Raw genomic sequence first — 21196 nt, forward strand, 5'->3', positions numbered from 1 at the left:
TTATGGGGATTTTTGGAAGTATATACAAGTTTAAGTACTAATCTGAAAATGTTTGTGTTTTAGTATATAAACCACTCACAGGTTGTGACTTTACAAATTGGAAAATTTCGTTGAATGCTTCTTCTTCTCCGTCTCGTTGAGATTCCTCCCCAACAACAACAATGAAGCGTAGCTTGGGTTCAAATTCTTCAAACAATAGTGGCAGTGGAAGTAACAAGAAGTCTAAGAAGAATAATAATCCGAGCAATCAGAAAACCCTAGGCGCGGCATGGGGCGCTGCTTCTTCTCGTTCTTCTTTCCGGTCTTCTCCTTTCTCCGATTTCGGAAGGTCTTTCTATCATTCTCTGCCATTTTAGTGTTGGGTAGTGGTTAGATTTTGAAATTCCCATGTAAAAGTTGAAACTTTCCCTCTGAAAAGTGATGTTCTGAGAAAGATTGAATTTTGGAAATTTTATGAAGTTAGAATGAAGTAAGATGCGTTAAGCATTGTTATACTATCGTGGTTGTTGATTATTTTTTTTATGTTTTTGATGTTAGTTACATGGAAGTGAAAAATAGGAAACTTCAGAACCAATTTGAGACTGAGGCTTCTGCTGCTTCTCGTGGTGTTTCGGGTTCTGAGAAACTTATTTTCCAAGGGGTTTCAATCTTTGTGGATGGGTTCACTATTCCTTCTCATCAGGTTTAAGCTCTATTGCTTTGGTTTCTACCCATTTTCAATTTTGTTGGTTTCTAGTTCTTTCCTGATTTGAAATGGCTTAACTCTTATATCGTACAAACTGTTGCAGGTGAATAAACCTTAGAATTTGTTGTAGTGCAGTTTTGCTGGTGGGTTATATGTGATTTAACAGTGTCTAGATCTGTGTAGGAGTTGAAAGGATACATGATGAAGTATGGTGGAAGATTTGAGAACTACTTTTCTAGGCGTTCTGTTACACATATCATTTGCAGCAACCTTCCAGATAGTAAAGTCAAGAATCTTAGGTTAGTTGTTTCTTTAAAATTCTTCGCTAATTTCTTGCAAGTTCGTGTCTTATAATGGATTTTTGTTTCCAATCAGGACATTCAGCAGAGGATTACCTGTTGTGAAACCTACATGGATAGTGGACTCTATCTCTGCCAACAGACTTCTGGGCTGTAAGTCTATACAAGATGATTTAGTTTCAGTTAAATCATGTAGACATAAGTATAAATGTTTGGATTTGATCATTGTCTACTGTCAACTTCGTATGCATTCATTTATCTTGCACACAATCTATTTAATCATCTGATTCAATGCCATCGCATCACAGGGGTTCCTTACCAGCTAGATCAACTAAATGATACCCAGCCAAAGTTGTCTGCCTTTTTTGCACCCAGAAGCCATTTGACCCCTCAGATGGCTTCGCCGGTTACATCTTTTCAGCCTGATACTGGATACAGTGAAGCTGAAGAAGGAAGTTCAATTAGAGCAGATGATTCAGAGGAAGCAAGGGACCACATCGATGATGAAATTGATGGCGTTTATATCGAGAACACTACTCCAGAACTGACAGAACAAACAGGAACTGGTGATCTGAAATCTTCTGAAATGAATGCAGAAGGACTTGGTAATTATGACATAGAAGAAAAAGAAGTTAGTAGTGAACTTCAATCCACTACTAATCTTCATTCCACTTCAGACAACAAGTCCGTTCATGCAAATGGGAAGAATGGTGGCAAATCAATTGCAACTGCTGCTGGATCTTCTACAAGGCGTCATTCAACTCTCGAGGACCCTAATTTTGTAGAAAACTACTTTAAGGTACAACTTACAATAGATTCATTATCTGCTGGTTTCTTCTGAAAAATAAACAATGATCTCTGCCTGAGATAGTACGCCTGTATTAAAAGTCCTTTCAGCTGAAAGTAAGAGTCTCATTGCCAGTTTATATAACTACAAATAATTGGATGGATAGTATTGTTCCAATGAAGATTCTGAAGATGCTTTCTCTATATGTATTTTTTTTGTTCTGCAGAATTCAAGGCTGCATTTTATTGGAACATGGAGGAACAGGTACCGTAAAAGATTTCATGGCTCTTCCAATGGACTTAAATGGGCAGATTCAGGCCAGAATACAGCTGAAATGGCCAAGAAGTCAACCATTATCCACATTGATTTGGTAATTTCCTCAATCTAGGCTATTTTATTTATCTTCTGCTTTCTAAAAGTAAAGGAAATAAAAGAAAGCCGTGGCCAATTCTTCGATTCTGCATTTTCCCGCAGCACAATAGCTATCTTAGCATGAAATTGGCCATAAAAGACAGTGAAATAAATGCTTGAAGTTTGTGATTCTAGGATTGCATTTTTTTTGTTCTGACTTTCATTTGTTGCATTCTAGTTATTTGAATCTGTGAAATATTTCCAGGATTGCTTCTTTGTGTCAGTGGTAATCAAGAACCGTCTTGAATTACACGACAAGCCGGTAGCTGTATGTCACTCAGATAACCCAAAAGGAACGGCTGAAATTTCATCTGCAAACTATCCAGCGCGGGCTTATGGTCTGTCTTATACGAAAGTAATCTCTCTTAAGTTTGGTTGCGCTCGGGGTCCTGACCTTTCTGTTTTTATACTAATTTGATGTCATTTTCTTTATCTAGGAGTGAAGGCAGGTATGTTTGTAAGACATGCAAAAGACCTTTGCCCTCAGCTTGTTATTGTTCCTTACAACTTTGAAGCCTACGAAGAGGTACTTGTTAGAATTGAGTGCCTATTGTATATTGTCACATCCGTCCAGCTTGTTTGACATTGTAAATCAATTGCAGGTAGCTGATCAGTTTTATGACATCTTGCATAGGCATTGCAGAAAAGTCCAGGTCAGCCTTCAAAAAGATATTTTTTCAGTTGCTGGTGTTTATTTATTGTTAACATTTATGTTTATTTTTTGGAATTTAGGCGCTAAGCTGCGATGAAGCGTTTTTAGATGTCTCAGATTTGAGTGATGTAGAAACCGAAGTTTTAGCCTCGACAATAAGGAATGAGATCCTTGAGACTACTGGATGCAGTGCAAGTGCTGGAATAGGCGGTACTATGCTAATGGCTCGTCTTGCTACCAGAGTTGCTAAACCAGCCGGTCAACTTTATATTTCTGCTGAGAAGGTGCTTACTGCTTTCTATAAACAGCTTTCTATCTTTTGGTATATGTGTTTGTTTCTGACTCGTAATCAGTGGAAAGAGGTATATGAGCAGTGGTTACTGGTTAGTTTCTTGATTGCAGAATCCATTTTGGATAAATTTCGGTTAGCTGATAGTGTCTGCCATTTTTGCAGGTAGAGGAGTTCTTGGATCAGCTTCCAGTCGGGACACTACCTGGTGTAGGTTCTGTGTTGAAGGAGAAGCTGGTGAAGCAAAATATTCAAACCTGTGGGCAGTTACGTTTGATTTCCAAGGTAAAACCCATTTTTGTGGTTATGGACATGTCTGGTTGCTATTCAATTGTTAACATTATCGTTTTGTTGACCAGTAATTGTTGGGCCACCTGTGAAGCCAAAATATTTTTGATCGATTTGGTCTTAAAAGAGCATGTGGTTCTTGTATAATATGTAGACATTATCAATCGCTGTTAAGAAGAAATTTTCTATGAAACAGTTCGGCACCAATTTCTTTACTTAAGCTTTATATTGAAATTGGTTCTGAAGTTAAGCAAAACACCATAGGTAGTTTTATTTAATATGATACTTGCCTTTGAAGACTACTGTTTCTTCTTAGTTAATAATTGTTATCTACAGACAACTTTGTTAAGCTATACCAGAAATATCCTATCGAGTTTTGTAGGATTCTCTTCAAAAGGATTTTGGGGTAAAAACCGGCGAGATGCTTTGGAGTTATAGCAGAGGACTAGACCTACGGTCAGTTACAGCAGTGCAGGTCTGCTTAGCTGTTGACTCGCTCACTTGTTTCACATTCATCGTTTTTCTCTCTGTAGGTGATATTTTTCTTTTGATATGTATATTCTCAACCAGTAACTTTAAGATTTTATGTGTACAGGAGAGTAAGTCCATAGGGGCTGAAGTGAATTGGGGTGTGCGGTTCAGAGATCAGCAAGACGTCTTTATTCTCGTGAATAATGTCTTGTTGTTTTTTCCCAAACATTATTCATTTGATGTTAGCTAAGAATATGTGTGGTTGTTGATGGTTGCAGGTTCAACACTTCCTCCAATGCCTATGCAAAGAAGTTTCTTTGCGTCTGCAAGGATGTGAAATGATAGGACGCACTTTTACTCTTAAGGTTTTCTGCCTTCTCTTAGTTTCATTTTTGTAGAATATTTAGGTTTTTGCTTTGATAGTAGTCATCGCATTGGGTAGTATATACCATCTTCGAGTGACATCATTCATCACGAAAAGAAACTATAGTGAATGCTTGCGCTCTGTTGTTACTGCAGATAAAAAAGAGAAAAAAAGATGCTGAAGAACCTACAAAGTATATGGGTTGTGGAGACTGTGACAATCTGAGTCGCTCCATCACGGTGAGTTGTTACAATGGAAATTAGGATGACAGTATTATTTTATCTCACAGATATCACGTGCGATATTTTTCATATATACCTGTGTAATCCTTAAAGCCTGGCTGATTATTTTTTTTATCATTGATGCTATAGGTGCCTGCTGCTACAGATGACATAGAAGTTCTGCAGAGGATTTCAAAGAAGTTGTTTGGGTCATTTTGCTTGGGTAAGTGCGTCTCAGCTGCTTTGAAAAGATGGTTTTGCAGTTGCGATTTACTGAGCATCTATCGAGTCCTTCCTCACATGCAAGACGCAGCTTAGTTGAATTTTCAAATTTTATAAAAGATGGATGAGACTAGTTTGAAAGATTAAATGAACCTGTGAGACCAATTTAAGGTAAAAATTGCAGAGTTGTTCTATCTAACTCTGCAGGAAAGGTAGAAAGTTGGTCCTTGAGACTGAACGTCCTACAGGAATCTATTACTTGCTATTGACTCCTTGATAACATCTAATTCTTGCATGCATCTTCCATGATTAACCGTCAACTTTTTTCTCTCTTGAGATAGATGTAAAGGAAGTTCGTGGGGTTGGGCTTCAGGTCTCTAAGCTTGACAGTGCAGATCCTTCTAATAAAGGTTAGTTCTAAGGAAATTAAACTCTAGGGTTCACTATGATTTGTTACATAAGAAATTAATGCATTTCTGGTAAATATTCTTGAAAAGAAAAGGGATTTAAACATTGTAGTCTCTCCCTATTCATTTCTATTTGTTTCTTAGGTTCAAGGACTCTGAAATCATGGCTCAGCTCTGCACCTGCCGTTGTCCAAATAGAACAAGATGATAATGTTTTTGCTGCAAAGGTTAGGGAAAACTCAGGTAAATAAAACCTTTACAAGTGATGCCCAGAAAGACGTGCTTATTTGCTATATATGTCTTTGATAACAAACCCGACGTTCTCTTCGAGAATGTATTAGTATGTCTGTGAAAAGAAAATATTCTGACCCAAAGTCGGTTTTCTTTTTTCTTTCCTTTTTTGTTGTTATGGGTCTAGAAATGAAGAGCTCTTACTTACGCCCTAGCTGCGAAAAACTTCTGACTTACTTATTGTCTTGTGACAGATTGTAACAGGCCTGTTACTGGTGGAGTTTCTAGACTCCGAGAATCTAATTCAGAAGAATCTTCAATTCAGTCAGGTGATACAAATTCATCCTTACCGCCCATGTGTTATCTCGACATGGAAGTTCTAGAGAACCTTCCTCCAGAGCTCCTTTCAGAATTAGATGGAACCTACGGTGGGAAGCTGTTTGAGTTGATTGAGAAAAAACGAGGCAAAAGAAGAATCAACTGCAACTCTCCACATGTCTCCTTGGATGGTTAGTTATGTCAGCTGTATCAGAAGCATGATGAAAATAAATGTTTTTTCCCCAGTGCAGTGCACCTGAGATGATTACTTTTTCTTCCCATAGGCACTGCTGCTAGCATTAAAGAATTAAAATCTCTCTCAGTTAAGATACATGGCTTGAGCACCTCTGGAGAAAAGGTAAAGATCCTGCTATTCATTCTTGGAACGATTCATTTCACATATGTTTGGCTATTCTCAACAGTAGAACCCTGAAAATGAGTATAGACTTCTAAGAGTTTTCGTTATATTTCCAAAATTAGGAATATAAAGAACCATATGTGCCGCATCCTTCCATTGCCAGAACGTCTAATCAGCATACAATAGAAATGACGGATTTGTTGCCTTCATCCCTTAGTCAAGTCGACGTCTCTGTGTTACAAGAATTACCTGAAGAGTTGAGAGCTGACGTATTGGGAGCATTTCCTTCACACAGGAGACAACAGTCATCATCAGATGTTCCCAAGGAGACTTGTAAGAAACAAGATGAGGAACCAATAGATTTAAAGGGCACTGAGAATGAGATTGGATTATCATTTAGCTCTCTTTGGTTTGGGAATCCTCCTCTTTGGACAGAGAAGTTCAAAGTTAGTGGCAATTGTACTATGGAAAAACTTTCAGCGATATACTTCAAGGTTGCTCAGTCAAGGCCCATGTTATCCCTAGTCCTGCAACACGCTATTTCAGAAATGAGTAGTTTTCCTGATGCAGCAAGTGCCAGTGATTTGGACAAAGCTATTTACGATGTGTGTGAACTTCTTAAACAGTACATTAACCTCAAGGTAGGAGGTGATATTGAGGAGATATATCTCTGCTTCCGACTTCTGAAAAGGTATTGCAGAGATCTTTCTTGCACCTGTATGTTACCTTAGTTATGAGTTATGATACATTTGATTTCTTTGATTTTTCATCTTAGATTATTACCACTTTTGGTGATGATTATACTTTTACCTCCAGATTAGCAGCAAGGAGCCAGCTTTTCCTACAAGTCTATGAGATATTGTCTCCCTTTATTCAGGTCAGTGAAAAGGTTCCATCGACATTATAAATCACTACGAAAGAAAAAAAAAGTCAGAATTTAAACCATGGATACAAGCTACATCCTGAACTGAATCATTTGGGAAAATTCGAAATTGGCAAAGTAATGAGACTTCCTTCTTTGCATAGGCCTCGATCAGTGAACACTATGGAGGAAGCTTGAGTATACCATGAAAGGTCTTCACTGAGGTTGGACTGAAGTCTGGCTGGATGCTATAAAAGAATGTATACTTGCAGGTACATTTACCTTCGTCCCTTCTGATCGGTTAAGATTCATTGTAAGTGTTATAGGGTGAAACATTGTTGTGGTCCTTACCAACAAGATCTGTGAATAGAACTAAACTTGGGATTTAACTTTAATAGGACAATGTGGATTCTGAAGGGCATCATGGTGAACGCACACGGACAATACACGAAGCAGCTTAAGCAAACCAAACTCGGGAAGATTTTTGGGCAATAGAAGGCTAGCTGCTGCAAATCCGCGTGTGAAATGGAGTCTCGAAAGCACTTATTGTTGCATTTGCACAATGAGATATGGAAGTGATTCAAATCTCAAAGTGCAGAGCCATTAGGAGCCACTGCTTTTCTCTGTTCATAGAAATGTAACTGAACTTGATAATCATTTCTTCCCATGACACGAGCTAATATATCACCTAGTTCCTTGTTCATGAATTGTCTTTATTTTTAAAAACGATAATTTATTCTCTGGATGAATGAACAATTGTAGAAGGATAATTCCCCAAGTAAATTTTTTTGTTTGTTAAAAAAAAATATTTACGACAAAAACAAAGGATACATATTCTCTAATCTCTAATATTTTGTACCCTATATGAAATCAGTGGTTGGTAACGTCTTCTCTCTTCAAAGCAAAATAAAATCCAACAGTTGAGATTCTAACTCACAATTATAAACGTCATTTATGTTTACTAATGAAATGAATTTTTCGAACTTCCAAATTATCATCGAAAAACGGTAAATATGTTTTTGCCTTTTGATATATCTCACAAGAAAATCTCAACTTTTACTGTAAATCTTTATCTTAAACCCCACCATTTTCTCTTAAGAAAAGATTTCAAAACTACAAACAAATCTTCATAACATTTTCTACTATGTAAACACAAACGCTTCAATTGGCAACTTTGAATCACAATAACAACAATAACAACAACAACAAAAAGATGGCAGAGCACGACTTCTCTCTTAAGGAAACATGTCCCAAAATCGGCGGCCGAAGATCAATTCCCGGCGGTGACATGCTAACGTCATCATTTGACCTCGTCGAACGCATGACCTTCCTCTACATCCGAATCGTTAAGGCTCGAGCTTTACCTTCCAACGACTTATTCGTTGAAGTAACAATCGGTAGATACAAAGGAAGAACGAAACGTAGCACAAACCCTTACCCTAATCTGGAGTTCGACGAAGTTTTCGCCTTTAATAGTGATCGTCTTCAAGGAAATATGTTGGAAGTGACCATGAAGATGAACGAAGAAGAGATTATTGGACAGTGTAGATTCGAGGTGGCTGAGATTCCTACACGTATCCCACCGGATAGTCCATTGGCTCCACAATGGGATAGGTTAGAAGATAGAAATGCGAACAGATTTGGAGAAGAGGTTATGGTATCTGTATGGATGGGGACACAAGCCGATGAAGTTTGCCCTGAGGCTTGGCATTCGGATTCGGCTACAGTGACTGGAGAAAACGCGGTGATTGTGCGGTCTAAAGTGTATCTATCTCCGAGGTTATGGTATTTGCGAGTCAATGTTATAGAGGCTCAAGTTTTGGTTCTGTTGCAAGGAAACAGAACAAATCCGGAGGTTTTAGTAAAAGGGTTTGTAGGAAATGTTGTTGTGAGGAGTCGGGTTTCGCAGAGTCGAACAATGAGTCCAGTTTTGGAACGAGGATATGATGTTTGTTGCGGTTGAGCCGTTTGAAGATAGTTTGTTACTTAGCTTGGAAAATAAGGTAGGTCAAAAAGAAGAGTGTTTAGGTCTATGTGAGATAAAGTTGTCTCAGGTTGAGAGACGGGTATTGCCGGGACCTGTACCGGCTCTATGGTATAACCTGGAGCGCGTTGGGGACTCGGGATTCGCAGGGAGGATTCATTTGCGGGTTTCATTGGACGGAGGATACCATGTGCTTGATGAGTCGATTCAGTATAGCAGTGACTACAGAGCTTCTGCTAAGCTTCTATGGACTCCAACTATTGGTGTATTGGTGCTCGGAGTCATCAGTGCATCTGGTTCGATTCCGATGAAGTCCCGAGATGGTCGAGGCACCACCGATGCATATTGCGTGGCGAAATATGGGCAAAAATGGGTGAGAACAAGGACGATTGTAGATAGTTTAAGCCCAAAATGGAGCGAGCAGTATACTTGGGAGGTTTATGATCCTTATACCGTAATAACCGTTGCCGTGTTCGACAATCTACATCTATAAGTACCTGGAAACTCAAATGGTGAAAAAGACTCGAGAATTGGTAAAATCAGGATACGTTTGTCCACACTCGAAACGGAGAGGATCTACACGCATTCGTATCCGCTCATTGTTTTAAAACCGGACGGTGTGAAGAAAATGGGAGAGATTCAGCTCGCGATTCGATTCTCATGTATTTCGACTATAGATATGCTTCAGAAATACTCAGAACCGTTGCTACCTGAAATGCATTACCTAACTCCGTTGTCTATATACCAACTAGACAGTCTTAGGCATCAAGCAACACACATACTCTGTTTGAAGCTAGGTCGGAGTGAGCCGCCTCTAGGAAGAGATGTAATTGAGTATATGCTCGATTTCGGATCTAACATTTGGTGTTTACGAAGAGGCAGAGCTCATTTCGAAAGAATTGTGAGTTTCTTCACAACGTTTATTGATTCTTGGATTTGGTTTGATTCGGTATGCAAATGGAAGAGTCCGGTAACAACAATTCTCGTTCACTTTATCTTCTTGTTCGTCATTTTTCTCCCTAAGCACTGAGTCACCAGTCTCCTTTTGTATGGTTTCGATATCATTTGAGACCGAGACATCCTCCTCACATGGATATAAAGCTATCTAAAGCAGATTCGGCTTTACCCGATGAGCTAGACGAGGAATTCGATGGGTTTCCAAGCGCAAGATCTGCGGATTTGGTTAGGAACAGGTACGATAGGTTAAGAGGAATTGCAGGGAGGATGATGATGGTTTATGTGATTTGGCAACACAAGGAGAGAGAGTGAAGAATTTGTTGAGTTGGAGAGATCCTAGGGCAACGTTTCTGTTTTCGATGTTTTGTTTAGTGGCTTGTGGAGTAATCTTCTTAGTCTCCATGAAACTGCTAATGACTTTGCTTGCGTTCTACGTCATGAGACACCCTAGGCTTAGGGTTTTTGATATTCCTTCCGTTCCACAAAACTTCTTTAGGAGATTGCCTTCAAGAGCTGATAGCATGTTGTGAATTGTTTTTAGTTATATTTTTGTTTCCTTCAACTCTTACACGTTTCTTTGGTTTTCTTCCTTTTGTAATATTAGAATTTCTTTTTTTTGTTTGTTTTTTTAATATATTAGTATTTAGCAAACTTAACTAGTGCTACGATTATGGTTTTGAAAATTTAGTTATATTCAATATTTTCGAATATATATTGTTTAATTATATATCTGTCCGATTAACAAAAACTTTTTATTCCGCTATTGTTGGGCTTACATGTTACCCATGTTGGCTTATAATCTTAATGAATGATTGGACTTAGTCATCGACTCGAGTATATTATTAGTCATCGATCATATCGGTTTTATGATTTTGATTCTTTTTTTTTTCTGAAATTGAGAGAAAAATATATGATTCGGTTTGGTTATGAATTTTAGAAGACTTTTGGTACATTTTGGGTACAATCTGGTTTATTAGATTACAAAAACTTTTCTTAAAAAATTGGATAATCATTAAGTTTAGTTAACCAAACCAAAACAAACTCATTTGAAAATCGTGTTGATCGGTTCAGGTTTAATAACCGAACTTAAACCAAAGTGAACAAATTAACTGTTAACTTTATTGTCATGACTTTAATAAAATACATATCTTTAATCAAACTTTCACATTATCCAAAATAAAAATTGGAACCAAAATTATAAACGGAAAATTAATCCTACAAGTACAAGGCTGATCTATCTCCTCTTTATACATAAGTCGGAATTCTATTCTGGGCAATGAAGTGTATGATTGGTGCCGACAAAAAATAGCTTTTTTTTACAGATTGTTCAGATTTGATGAAGATGGTGTTTTTCCAAAACGAATGACCAGCATTTTCAACATATTTGAAGGAGATTCAGACCGACAAGGAAGAATTCACTACTTTTTCTTTATCTTTAATTTCTCGTAATGCAAATGTTAAAGCGGATTATTTGGCACGAAAAGTCGTGTAGAACTGCTACACATTATTTATGTAAACAGTTTTCTGCAATTTTGACTCCTTTGAATCCTAAATAATATCTGATAAAAAAAAACAAAAACAAAGCTACTACTTGTAAATTTATATCATTGTTGTTTTATAAAATTATAAAATAAAATTATCTATTCAACAAAATTATAAAATTTCTACCCATCATTGCATGAAATTTTTTAATGTACAGATAGTTAAATGATTACTAAGCCCAACAATATCTTAAAACAATTTATAGAAACAAACCTCGCTGGAGTTAAACCCTAGGGTTATATTAATAAAAGACTCAATGAATCTTTTGCACATACTTTAAGGATTTCAATTAGCTGGTTGTGAGCTGTCAATTAGTAGCTATATATAGCACAAGACAAGAAAAATAAATTAAAACTGGATTTATGATTCCAAAGAGTACTTATTCTATAATGTTGGGTTTTCAAAGTTGTTAATTCATGTGATAAGATGTTATCATGTGTCAAAATTTAAGTTTGTTAATATATTTAAAGATAGAAATATAAAAGATATTTAACCCTATCAAATTTAAGTTTGTTTATATTTTCAAACTTTTTAATTAATATATTAAACTGCTAACCTAGTTCTATTAAGATTTGTTTGTTAATATATTCAAAAAGAAATAAAAGTTCCTTATCATATCAAAAAGTGTTAATATATTAAACAATTAACCTCAGTCTATTACATTTGCTGTTGTTGATATATTCACAAAAAGAAGTAAAAGTTCTTTATCATATCCGAAAAAAATACAAAATTTGTTAATGTTATTATATAAAATCTTATCATTCTCATTAGAGTGTGGTATATGGCAAACTATGAACCTATTTTTTTTATAGTTAATATATTAGAATAATTTCTCATATCGCAAAGAAAAGGAATTTGTTAATGTTATTATAGAAAGTTTTAACATTCTTAGCAGAACATGACATGTGGTAAAACCGAAATTAACGAAAGTATAACATGTTTTAATTAATTGATTATATTTAATACATAGTTTAATATTTTATTATATTGTACGGCAAAATATATCTGTAATTTTCTTTTCTTAATTAAAAGGATAAAAAATATATCAACATGTCTACATTAGAAAGAAAACAAAAAAAGATATATTATTAACTTAGAGAATAAGCATAACTCAAGTTTTAAAATAGAAACTCTTACAAATATATATTCTTTGCTAGTAGAGTTTTCCTTGTCACCTAAAAATTAAGAAGCTAAACAAAATGTCTAAACTCATGCTGCCGTTTCATGAGCATCCTATGACAATTTCGAACCTATACAACCATGCTTGCGATTTTTGCCCTGGAAGACCGAAACCTGGCACCATATTTTTTTGCGAGAAGTGCGACTTGGATCTGCACAAGGGATGTGCCGGCAAATTCCTCAACAACTCATCTCGCTGTAATCACTCTCTCAAGATTTTCCAAGGTAGGTTCGGACAGTTCGGTGAAGATGACGACTACCAATGCCATTATTGTCAACAAAATGTAGGATTTCATTTTGCTCGTTGCACGATATGCAACATAAGCATCGACGAAAAGTGTCTGCGAAATCCACCACCACTCACTATTTTCCAACCAAAGCACCACAAGCATAGCCTCTTCCTCTTGGGAAGACTAGTCGCATTTACTTGTAATGCATGTGGTGTGGAAGGCGACCGCAATCCTTATATATGTATTGAATGCAATCTGATGCTCCACAAAGAGTGTACTGATCTACCAAGGGTCATAAGCATAAATCGTCATGAGCATCGCATATCTCATACCTTTCATCTTGGCAAAGGAGAAGGCGTTTGGGAGTGTGGAGTTTGTCGGAAGACGATTGATTGTGTCTATGGAGCTTTTATATGCTCTCGCTGTCCCAGTAGTTATGCTGTTCATTCAAGATGTGCAACAAGAAAAGAAGTATGGGATGGGATAGAACTCGAAGATGTGCCAGAAGAAGATGAAGAACTCGAAGATCCATTCAAGGTAATTAATGAAAAAGGAGATATTGTTCATTTTAGTCATGAAGAACACGTTCTCAGATTGGATGTGAATTATGTTCATGATAATGATACTATGTGCTGTGGAGGTTGTATTCTTCCCATCAATGATGATCCATGCTACAAGTGCGTGGAATGTGATTTCTGCCTTCACAAAGGATGTGCTAGTCTTCCTCGAAAGAAAGCCCATTTTTTGCACAACCATAAAATTAGCCTACGGGCTCATAAGGATGACGTTTATGTAGATAAATGCGGAGCTTGTAAAACTTATTCTAATGGTTTCAAGTACGAGTGTCACGACAAAAGCAGCTGTAGAGGTAATATAAAGTATGATATCCGTTGTAGCTCCATATCAGAGCCGTTTCACCATGATGATCTGCATCCACATCCTTTATATTGGACCTTGGAAGAAACCAAACAGTGTAAGGCTTGTGGCACAGAGATACTTAAGCCTTTAAGTTGTTTGGTGTGTGAGTATGCTCTATGTATAAGGTGTGCTACTTTACCAAAAAAGGTAAAACATAGGTGTGATGATCACTTCTTGTCACTATGCCATGATGCTGGAAACTCGAGCGGTGACTTGTGGTGTGATATTTGTGAGACCAAGACCGATCCAAGTGTATGTTACTACACTTGTGATAAGTGTGGGGTCAGTCTCCATATTAATTGTGTACTAGGAGATTTATATTATACGAAGGTAGGACTCGTCTATCCTGGTCTTGAAGTACTTCCCAACAATGGTGCTACTCGACCTTTCTGCAACAGCTGTAAAGTTCGTTGCAAGTTCAGCTTCCTTATGAAGCAAACTCTAGGAGACCTTGTTCGTTACTTTTGTTCAATACGTTGTATTCCTAGAGCAAGGTAACTATAATCATCCAAATTCGTATTTTACATTCTCAGTCTAAATTGTAAACAGTGTGTTTTAAAAGTCTTTTAGCAGTTTTTTGTTAAGAACTATTTTACAGTTTTCCTTTTGTTTTGCATGGCTATTATTGAGAATATGTTCATTTTTTACAATATTGTTTTGGGTAAGATGTCAACAATTTCATACTTGTTCACTTTTCATGTGTGAGGTAAAACAGAATGATCTGAGAATTTAAACGAAAAAGCGTATCTTGGACACATGTCTATGGTCTAAGATTTATAAAACACTAAAGCAGCAACCACTTACCTCAGCTAAAGGGTTTTGAATCGAAGGAAAAAAAAGACAATCAGTGTGAAACATATGGTCTCATTAAAAACATATGTTTCATTATCAAGCTGTCCCAACCAATCCTATAACTAGATCAGGAGAGATTTATCTGCGTAATCGTTTTAATTCTTTGCCTAAGTGTTCAAAGGACATGTATCATTTGCTAATAAGATCAATCAAGAGTATACATGTAATGAAATCGTTTACAACCGAGAAAAGATCATTTGCCAAATAAAAATATGGCTACAAATTTTAAATTTAGATGTATCACAAATTAAAATAATAGTTTGCAAATTCAATATTAATCAACCGATCTACAGTTGTAGATCCACCATCGCCGGATCCACTGACAATATTATATGTCGTATCGACTTCAGCAATACAGTACTAATTTGTATACTAGTATACATAAAAGCCAACTATATAGTTTGAAATTTGCCATAACTAATTAATTTTTCATTGAAAAACACCCATCTCAAGAGCTATAGAGTTAGCTTGCGGTAACGAATTAACGATGCCTTGAACTTACACCATCTATAACTTGTAAGAAGATTGTTTATTTCACAAGGAGGACCTAATTGGCTTCATGCTCGTATTGCCGATGAATGTTGATGTTAGAGTCTTTGTTGTTGTACTCTGTGTTAGCATCTTTTGTGAAGGTATTGTTATGTTGACTTTTGAATAAACTCAAATTCGAAAAATATAATAACTAATTTTTCATTGTGCAATATACAGTGAAGAATATTATAACTATATTCTCATGTACAACTAGATCGATATGCTTCAGAAATACTCAAAAGTCAAAACCGTTGCAACCTGAAATGTTCTTGCCCATTTTATCTAATTGGTGTCGTCTTTGTTAATAGCCCAATTGATATAAACCGCAATAGATCGGCCCAATAAGTATATACTTTGGGAAACATTGATAAATCTGAAACATTTGTGTCAATTCCAAAATAACTGAAACTATAAGGGGCCTGAAAATAAATAACAAATACTAAAAACCACACGAAAAGCCCTACTAAACCCATCAGTACCTGAAACTTTCAAGTAGAAGACTCCGGCCGGCGTTATTCTAAATCTCCGGCATCAATGGCCATGTTCTCGCATCGTCTCCGACGAATAGTTGTCGCCGCACCTTCCTATTTCCAACGATTCTCCACTCTATCTCGTCCCTCCGATTTCACTCCCGTGCCATCGTTATTACCGAGATCTGTGGTGAAGCAATCGACGGCAATTAATCGATCTCCCGCGAGATTGTTCTCGACGACTCAGTATCAGTATGATCCATACACTGGAGAAGATTCTTTCATGCCGGATAATGAAGGATGCGATTTTAATCATTGGTTAATTACAATGAATTTCCCTAAAGATAATCTTCCATCTAGAGAAGAAATGATTTCGATTTTTGAGCAAACTTGCGCCAAAGGACTTGCTATTAGGTTCGTGTTTCTGCAAATTGCTTCAAATTTTGGAATTATTGTAGAATGAATTATTGTTTTGTGATTATATGTTGCATTTTTCAGTTTGGAAGAAGCTAAGAAGAAAATTTATGCAATTTGCACAACAAGTTACCAAGGTTTTCAAGCAACAATGACTATAGGAGAAGTAGAGAAGTTTAGAGGTAAGTTTTATATACGACAACATTTTTGTTGAATGGAATTAGTTTTTGCTTTGTTGACATTTTGATTTGATTTTTGGTGTTGTTTATGAACAGATTTGCCTGGTGTTCAATACATAATACCTGATTCGTATATTGATGTTGAGAATAAGGTTTATGGAGGTAATAAGTTATTGATTTTGGAAGTCTTATCTCATTGTGGGAATTGTGTATAAAGAAGTTGCATTTTTGAACTTTTATTTTGGTTTTGTTTTTCAGGAGACAAATATGAGAATGGAGTGATCACACCTGGGCCTGTTCCTGTCCCTACTAAAGAGGGGTTTGATTCTTTAAAGAAGGAGAGTAAGCCGGAACAAGAGGAAGCTGAAATAATTCTAACGCCTCCAGATGAGGGTAAAACCTCAGGACAAGTGCAAGGTCAAGGAAGTCTAACGCTTCCAGATCAGAGGAGTGTCAAGGAAAGACAAGGAACTCTTGCTCTAGTACAAGGCCAAGGTCAAAGAAGTGGAATGTCTATCCTTGGACAAGGGCAAGGTGAAGGAAGGCGAATGTCTATTCCTGGACAATGGCAAAGTCGAGGTCAAGGAAATTCATTTCAAGGGAGTTTCAAGCAGAGCCAGGGAACTCTGCCCGTGCGAAAAGGGCAAACTCAAATAAGTGATGAAATACCTTCGTTCCAAGGAAATGTTAAGCAAAGACAAGAAATGCCAATCCATGGACAAGGGCAAGCTCAACGAAGTCAAATGCCTTCATCTCAGGGGACTCTAAGACAAGGACAAGCTCAAGGAAGTCAAAGACCTTCCAATCAGGTGGGTTACAACCAAGGTCAAGGAGCTCAGACGCCTCCATACCACCAAGGTCAAGGAGCTCAGACGCCTCCATACCAAGAATCACCAAACAATTACGGTCAAGGAGCATTTGTGCAATACAACCAAGGGCCACCACAAGGAAACGTTGTCCAAACGACACAAGAAAAATACAACCAAATGGGCCAAGGGAATTACGCTCCACAGAGTGGTGGAAACTATAGTCCTGCACAAGGAGCAGGAAGTCCAAGATTTGGATATGGGCAAGGTCAAGGAGGTCAGTTATTGTCTCCATATCGAGGGAATTACAACCAAGGCCAGGGAACTCCGCTGCCAGGACAAGGCCAAGAAGGTCAACCTTCATATCAGATGGGTTTCAGCCAAGGCTTAGGAGCTCCGGTGCCTCCGAACCAAGTAATACCAGGCAATTATGGTCAATGGGCATTTGTGAACTACAACCAAGGACCACCACAAGGTAACTTTCTCCAAGGACCACAACAAAATCACAACCAAGGAGGTCAATGGAATTACAGTCCACAGAACGGTGGACACTATGGTCCTGCACAGTTTGGACAGTGGTATCCTGGACCCCCTCAAGGTCAAGGAATTCAATGGCCCCAATATCAGCTTAGTTACAATCAAGGCCAAGGAACTCCATTTTCTGGACAATGTCGATGTCCAAATTGTGGAATGACTTCATACCAGGGGTATAACAATCAAGGCCAAGGAACTCATATCCCTGAACAATGGGAAGGTCAAGATTATGCAGTGCTTTCATATCAGGCTAGTTACAATCAAGCCCATGGAGCACAGGCGCCTCCATACCATGGAAACTACAATCAAGCAACACCAGGCGGTTACGGTCAAGGAACATCTGCAAACTTCAACCAAAGATTTCCAGTGAACCCCGCAAATTACAATATGCAGAACGGTGGAAACTATGGTCCTCCACATGGATTAGCAGGAAATCCAGGATTTAGACAAGGGTTTTCTGGACAAGGACAGAATCAAACATTTCAACAAGACGATCAGAGAAATGTAGCAGGTGACTTGAGAAACAATAATCCTGTAGACCCAACTGAAACCAGAAAACCAAATTCTCGAATATAAGCGAGATTACTCAGTTTGCTTGTCTCAAATGAAGATTAGATGAGAGGCAAATAAACTTCTTGTTGAAAATTCAGTTTATACTTTATAGATGGACTTCAAATATCCCCTACAAAATTTTCGAGGCACTTTTATAGTTCACTTAAAAGTGATAAATTATAGAGTTGGGAAATATTGGCCCATTCACACAATAGGTTGGGTGTAACGTAAAAAAAAAAAAAATGTTTCGTGGCACTGATACTATAGCAATTCTCTTTGTATAAGACTGGATAATAAAGTCATAGGGCCTTTTTACATAGTGGGGGCCAAAATTAACATAAGGCTGCTAGAGAAGCTTAGGCCATGACAGGTCTTTCTTGGTTTTTCTTTAGAGGTGGTAACTTTGACAGCGCCCAAGTCGGAGAATCACCTATCCACAGTGCTTCACCGGTCTCCTTGTGCTTAAAGTCAGGGCCTTTAGGGTTTCTCTACACATGGTTCAAAAACATTTATTGGGAAATTTGAAAATGAACGTAAGAAGAAACATTTATAGTGTCTTCAAAGATGATATATAGTACCTTGTCTAATCTGTTATCCCACCATTTACTGGGGTTCTCAACCAAGTTCTTCCAAATTTCCTCTCCTACATCTCACAACGGCTCGTTTAGAGAAATGAGACCATCACAATTGCCACATAACTGCCTAATACTTGCTAAAAGAAGAACTTACTTTTAAGCTGTTTCAGATTTCCTTTAGGTACTTCAACGTCAAGCTCAAGCTGCGAGACTTTATTAGACATGAAAGGTCTTTCTTGGTTCTTCTTTAGAGGTGGTAACTTTGACAGTACCCAAATAGGAGAATTGGTCATCCACAGTGCTTCACCAGTCTCTTTATGCTTGAAGTCAGGGTATTTCACGTTTGTCTACACGTGTTCAAAAATGTTAGTGGGAAGTCGATAAAGAAGAGGTATGATGAGAGACTAGTGTCTTCACTCTTCAAAGATAACCTGGAGCACAATGTTTTACCTTATCTGATCTGTTGTCTAACCATTTGTCTGGGTTCTGAACCAAATCCTTCCAAGATTCCTCTCCTATATCTCAGGATAGCTCACTTTATAAAACGAGATGGTAGCAAAATGCCACTACTTACCTAATACTTACTGAAAGGAGAACTTACCTTTAAGTTGATTCAGTTTGATGTTTCCTTTAGGGACTAAGACATCAAACTTAAGCTCTTCGAGTTTTAGCAAAGCCCAATCAGGAGCTGTGCTGAGCCACAGGGACAAACCACCAACCTTCATCTTGAAATCGGGATGTCCTGGCTTTACCTACACAAGGGAATATCGATAACCGAAAGATTTCTAGTCGAACTCGTCAAGCAATAAATCCGAATCAAAGTGTGTTTACCAATCCGTTAGCTTTATTCCCACGGTGATCCAACCACTCTTTAGGATTTTCAATAAGATGCTTCCAAGAATTAGAGGTTTCTTCATCTATGACTTTAACCTTTTTGGATCTTGCTGGAAAAATACAATATAACAAATCTGTTAACTCAAACGTTACAAATCCTTGTACACAAGAGATATTGCCAAAAGGAATCACATTGAGTAGAAAATAGGCACACAACATAAGTATTTTTTTCTCGCATAACATTAAGAAAAGGACATTAGAGACCTACCGGGCTTTTTCTTGATGCTGGTAACTTCTTTTTCAGGTGGTGAGATCGTCTTAGTCGTAGAAGTAGCAGCTTGTACGAAGTTAAGATTCTGAACCATAACCTGTTATGAACAACCTTCACATGTTATCAATGAATCAAAGGAACATGAAACAGATTACAAATCTAATCATTAAAACTCGTTCCATCAACTACAAAATCATAATATGCTTATTGTAAGAAGTGTGTCACCTGAACATTGGATTGAGAATATGTCACATTTGGAGGAGGCGAATCAATAAACAGCTTCCCGGAAACATGAATCCGATCTTCTTTCTTTACATGTTGAACTGCAATTTTAGCTAAATCTCCTTCGAATATAATCGGAATCCTGAAAAGTTTTCAACTTTGATTAATCTATAACACACTCATGCTTTCAATGAAATTCAATAAGCTTAAAAGCAAAATGTACCAGAAATTAGATGATTTTGAACCAGAACGCTGAGAAATAACTGTTCCAGCCCAGAATTTTCCATCGGAGCAAGGACCGAATTGAACTGGTTGTTCAACGAATCCGATTAGGTTGATCCAGTTTGAAATTTCCGGTTTGTACTCAATTTTCTTTGGCGGAGTCGATTCTTTCTCCGTCGCTACATTTAGCGGTGGTTTCACAGATACTTTTGCCAGAGGTTTCTTTCCTCCACCGCTGATGACTGTGGCGGAGAAAACACGGATTTGCTGCGAGATTATCCATTTTTGAGTGGGGAGCTTCGCTGCTTTTGAGTGGTATAGTGACGAAGACACTGCTCTTGTCAATGTTCTTGAGATCAAATTCATTGTTTCATACTAAAGAGAAAGAATCTGATTTATTCTACGATTTCCGGTGAACTGTGTCGCCGGGGAATTTTAGAGGGAGGAAATGAGAGAATCGCGAAGATAAGATAAAGCCCTAATTTGTTTGGGCGCCAAAGGTTTAAGGGGAAACAAGTGATTAACAGGCCCAAATAATAATTATTGGGCCGTTATTCCAAAAGGCCTAGAATCTGACGTTTATCCTTAATTATTCACTTATACACAGTTAACCTAAAGATACGACCACAATGATTTTTTTTTTATGACGAAATTTTAGTTGATTTTGTAGTATATCAAACTTAGCCGAGACTTGTATTTTATTTTTTACCCTCATAAACATGTAATTTTGAACTAAAAAGATAAGCCAATTGATATTATAATATGCTTTTTATGAAATGTGAAATACCTATAACTGCAATTGATGCAACTCTAATTATTAAATTCAATTTCCACATTCAGCTGAGCTCGGACGAGATTTTGACTTTAATAAATTTTTTGTTTCACTTTTTACATTCATAAAATTTAATTTTCACATTCAGTTGGTCAAATATAATTTCCACATTCAGTTGGTCAAATATGATTATTTAGTTTTAGTTTTTACATTCATAATTTTTTAAAATTTTGAACCAAAAATATCAATCAAATAATACAATAATATGTTTTTCTGAAGTGTGACAT

At 37.2% G+C, this 21196-nt stretch overlaps 5 protein-coding genes across 8 annotated transcripts; 4 read left to right on the plus strand and 1 right to left on the minus strand.

The window, feature by feature from the left end:
• The first annotated feature begins 99 nt into the window (after positions 1–99).
• Positions 100–7662, plus strand: REV1 (DNA-directed DNA polymerase). Of its 2 annotated transcripts, none has more exons than NM_001125901.2 (24): positions 100–328; positions 538–682; positions 869–984; positions 1061–1137; positions 1293–1783; positions 1998–2141; positions 2388–2520; positions 2620–2708; positions 2785–2835; positions 2915–3118; positions 3289–3408; positions 3794–3886; positions 4007–4078; positions 4161–4247; positions 4402–4485; positions 4618–4690; positions 5031–5099; positions 5241–5339; positions 5582–5836; positions 5930–6003; positions 6126–6694; positions 6820–6880; positions 7030–7137; positions 7264–7662. In NM_001125901.2, exons 1-23 carry the CDS (start codon positions 162–164, stop codon positions 7072–7074), a joined length of 3318 nt encoding a protein of 1105 aa, NP_001119373.1. In that variant the 5' UTR covers positions 100–161; the 3' UTR covers positions 7075–7137; positions 7264–7662. The 2 variants fall into 2 exon arrangements, with proteins under 2 accessions (NP_001119373.1, NP_199288.4); NM_123842.5 differs by having other exon boundaries at positions 4007–4066.
• A 416-nt stretch (positions 7663–8078) lies between these two features.
• On the plus strand, positions 8079–10257 carry AT5G44760 (C2 domain-containing protein; the record flags this gene model as incomplete). Its single annotated transcript, NM_123843.1, has 5 exons — positions 8079–8813; positions 8869–9222; positions 9643–9819; positions 9951–10042; positions 10179–10257. The coding sequence occupies 5 exons, from the start codon at positions 8079–8081 to the stop codon at positions 10255–10257; spliced, it is 1437 nt and encodes a 478-aa protein (NP_199289.1).
• A 2247-nt stretch (positions 10258–12504) lies between these two features.
• On the plus strand, positions 12505–14189 carry AT5G44770 (Cysteine/Histidine-rich C1 domain family protein). Its single transcript, NM_123844.2, has one exon. The coding sequence runs from the start codon at positions 12548–12550 to the stop codon at positions 14171–14173; it is 1626 nt and encodes a 541-aa protein (NP_199290.1). The 5' UTR covers positions 12505–12547; the 3' UTR covers positions 14174–14189.
• Positions 14190–15417: 1228 nt separating this feature from the next.
• Positions 15418–18421, plus strand: MORF4 (high molecular weight subunit-like glutenin). 2 transcript variants are annotated; one of them, NM_123845.4, is made up of 4 exons: positions 15530–15942; positions 16027–16124; positions 16218–16283; positions 16380–18421. In NM_123845.4, exons 1-4 carry the CDS (start codon positions 15593–15595, stop codon positions 18035–18037), a joined length of 2172 nt encoding a protein of 723 aa, NP_199291.1. In that variant the 5' UTR covers positions 15530–15592; the 3' UTR covers positions 18038–18421. The 2 variants fall into 2 exon arrangements, with proteins under 2 accessions (NP_001332729.1, NP_199291.1); NM_001344573.1 differs by having other exon boundaries at positions 15418–16124; positions 16380–18147.
• On the minus strand, positions 16942–20622 carry OSB3 (organellar single-stranded DNA binding protein 3). 2 transcript variants are annotated; one of them, NM_123846.4, is made up of 9 exons: positions 20139–20622; positions 19919–20057; positions 19691–19790; positions 19420–19532; positions 19190–19340; positions 19039–19103; positions 18743–18935; positions 18592–18656; positions 16942–18501 (listed from the first exon to the last, which is right to left on the minus strand). In NM_123846.4, the coding sequence occupies exons 1-9, from the start codon at positions 20501–20503 to the stop codon at positions 18370–18372; spliced, it is 1323 nt and encodes a 440-aa protein (NP_568639.1). In that variant the 5' UTR covers positions 20504–20622; the 3' UTR covers positions 16942–18369. The 2 variants fall into 2 exon arrangements, with proteins under 2 accessions (NP_568639.1, NP_974885.1); NM_203156.2 differs by having other exon boundaries at positions 18174–18501; positions 19039–19109.
• Positions 20623–21196: the final 574 nt, after the last annotated feature.

This window comes from Arabidopsis thaliana, chromosome 5 (genome assembly GCF_000001735.4).
Source record: "Arabidopsis thaliana chromosome 5, partial sequence".
NCBI lineage: Eukaryota > Viridiplantae > Streptophyta > Magnoliopsida > Brassicales > Brassicaceae > Arabidopsis > Arabidopsis thaliana.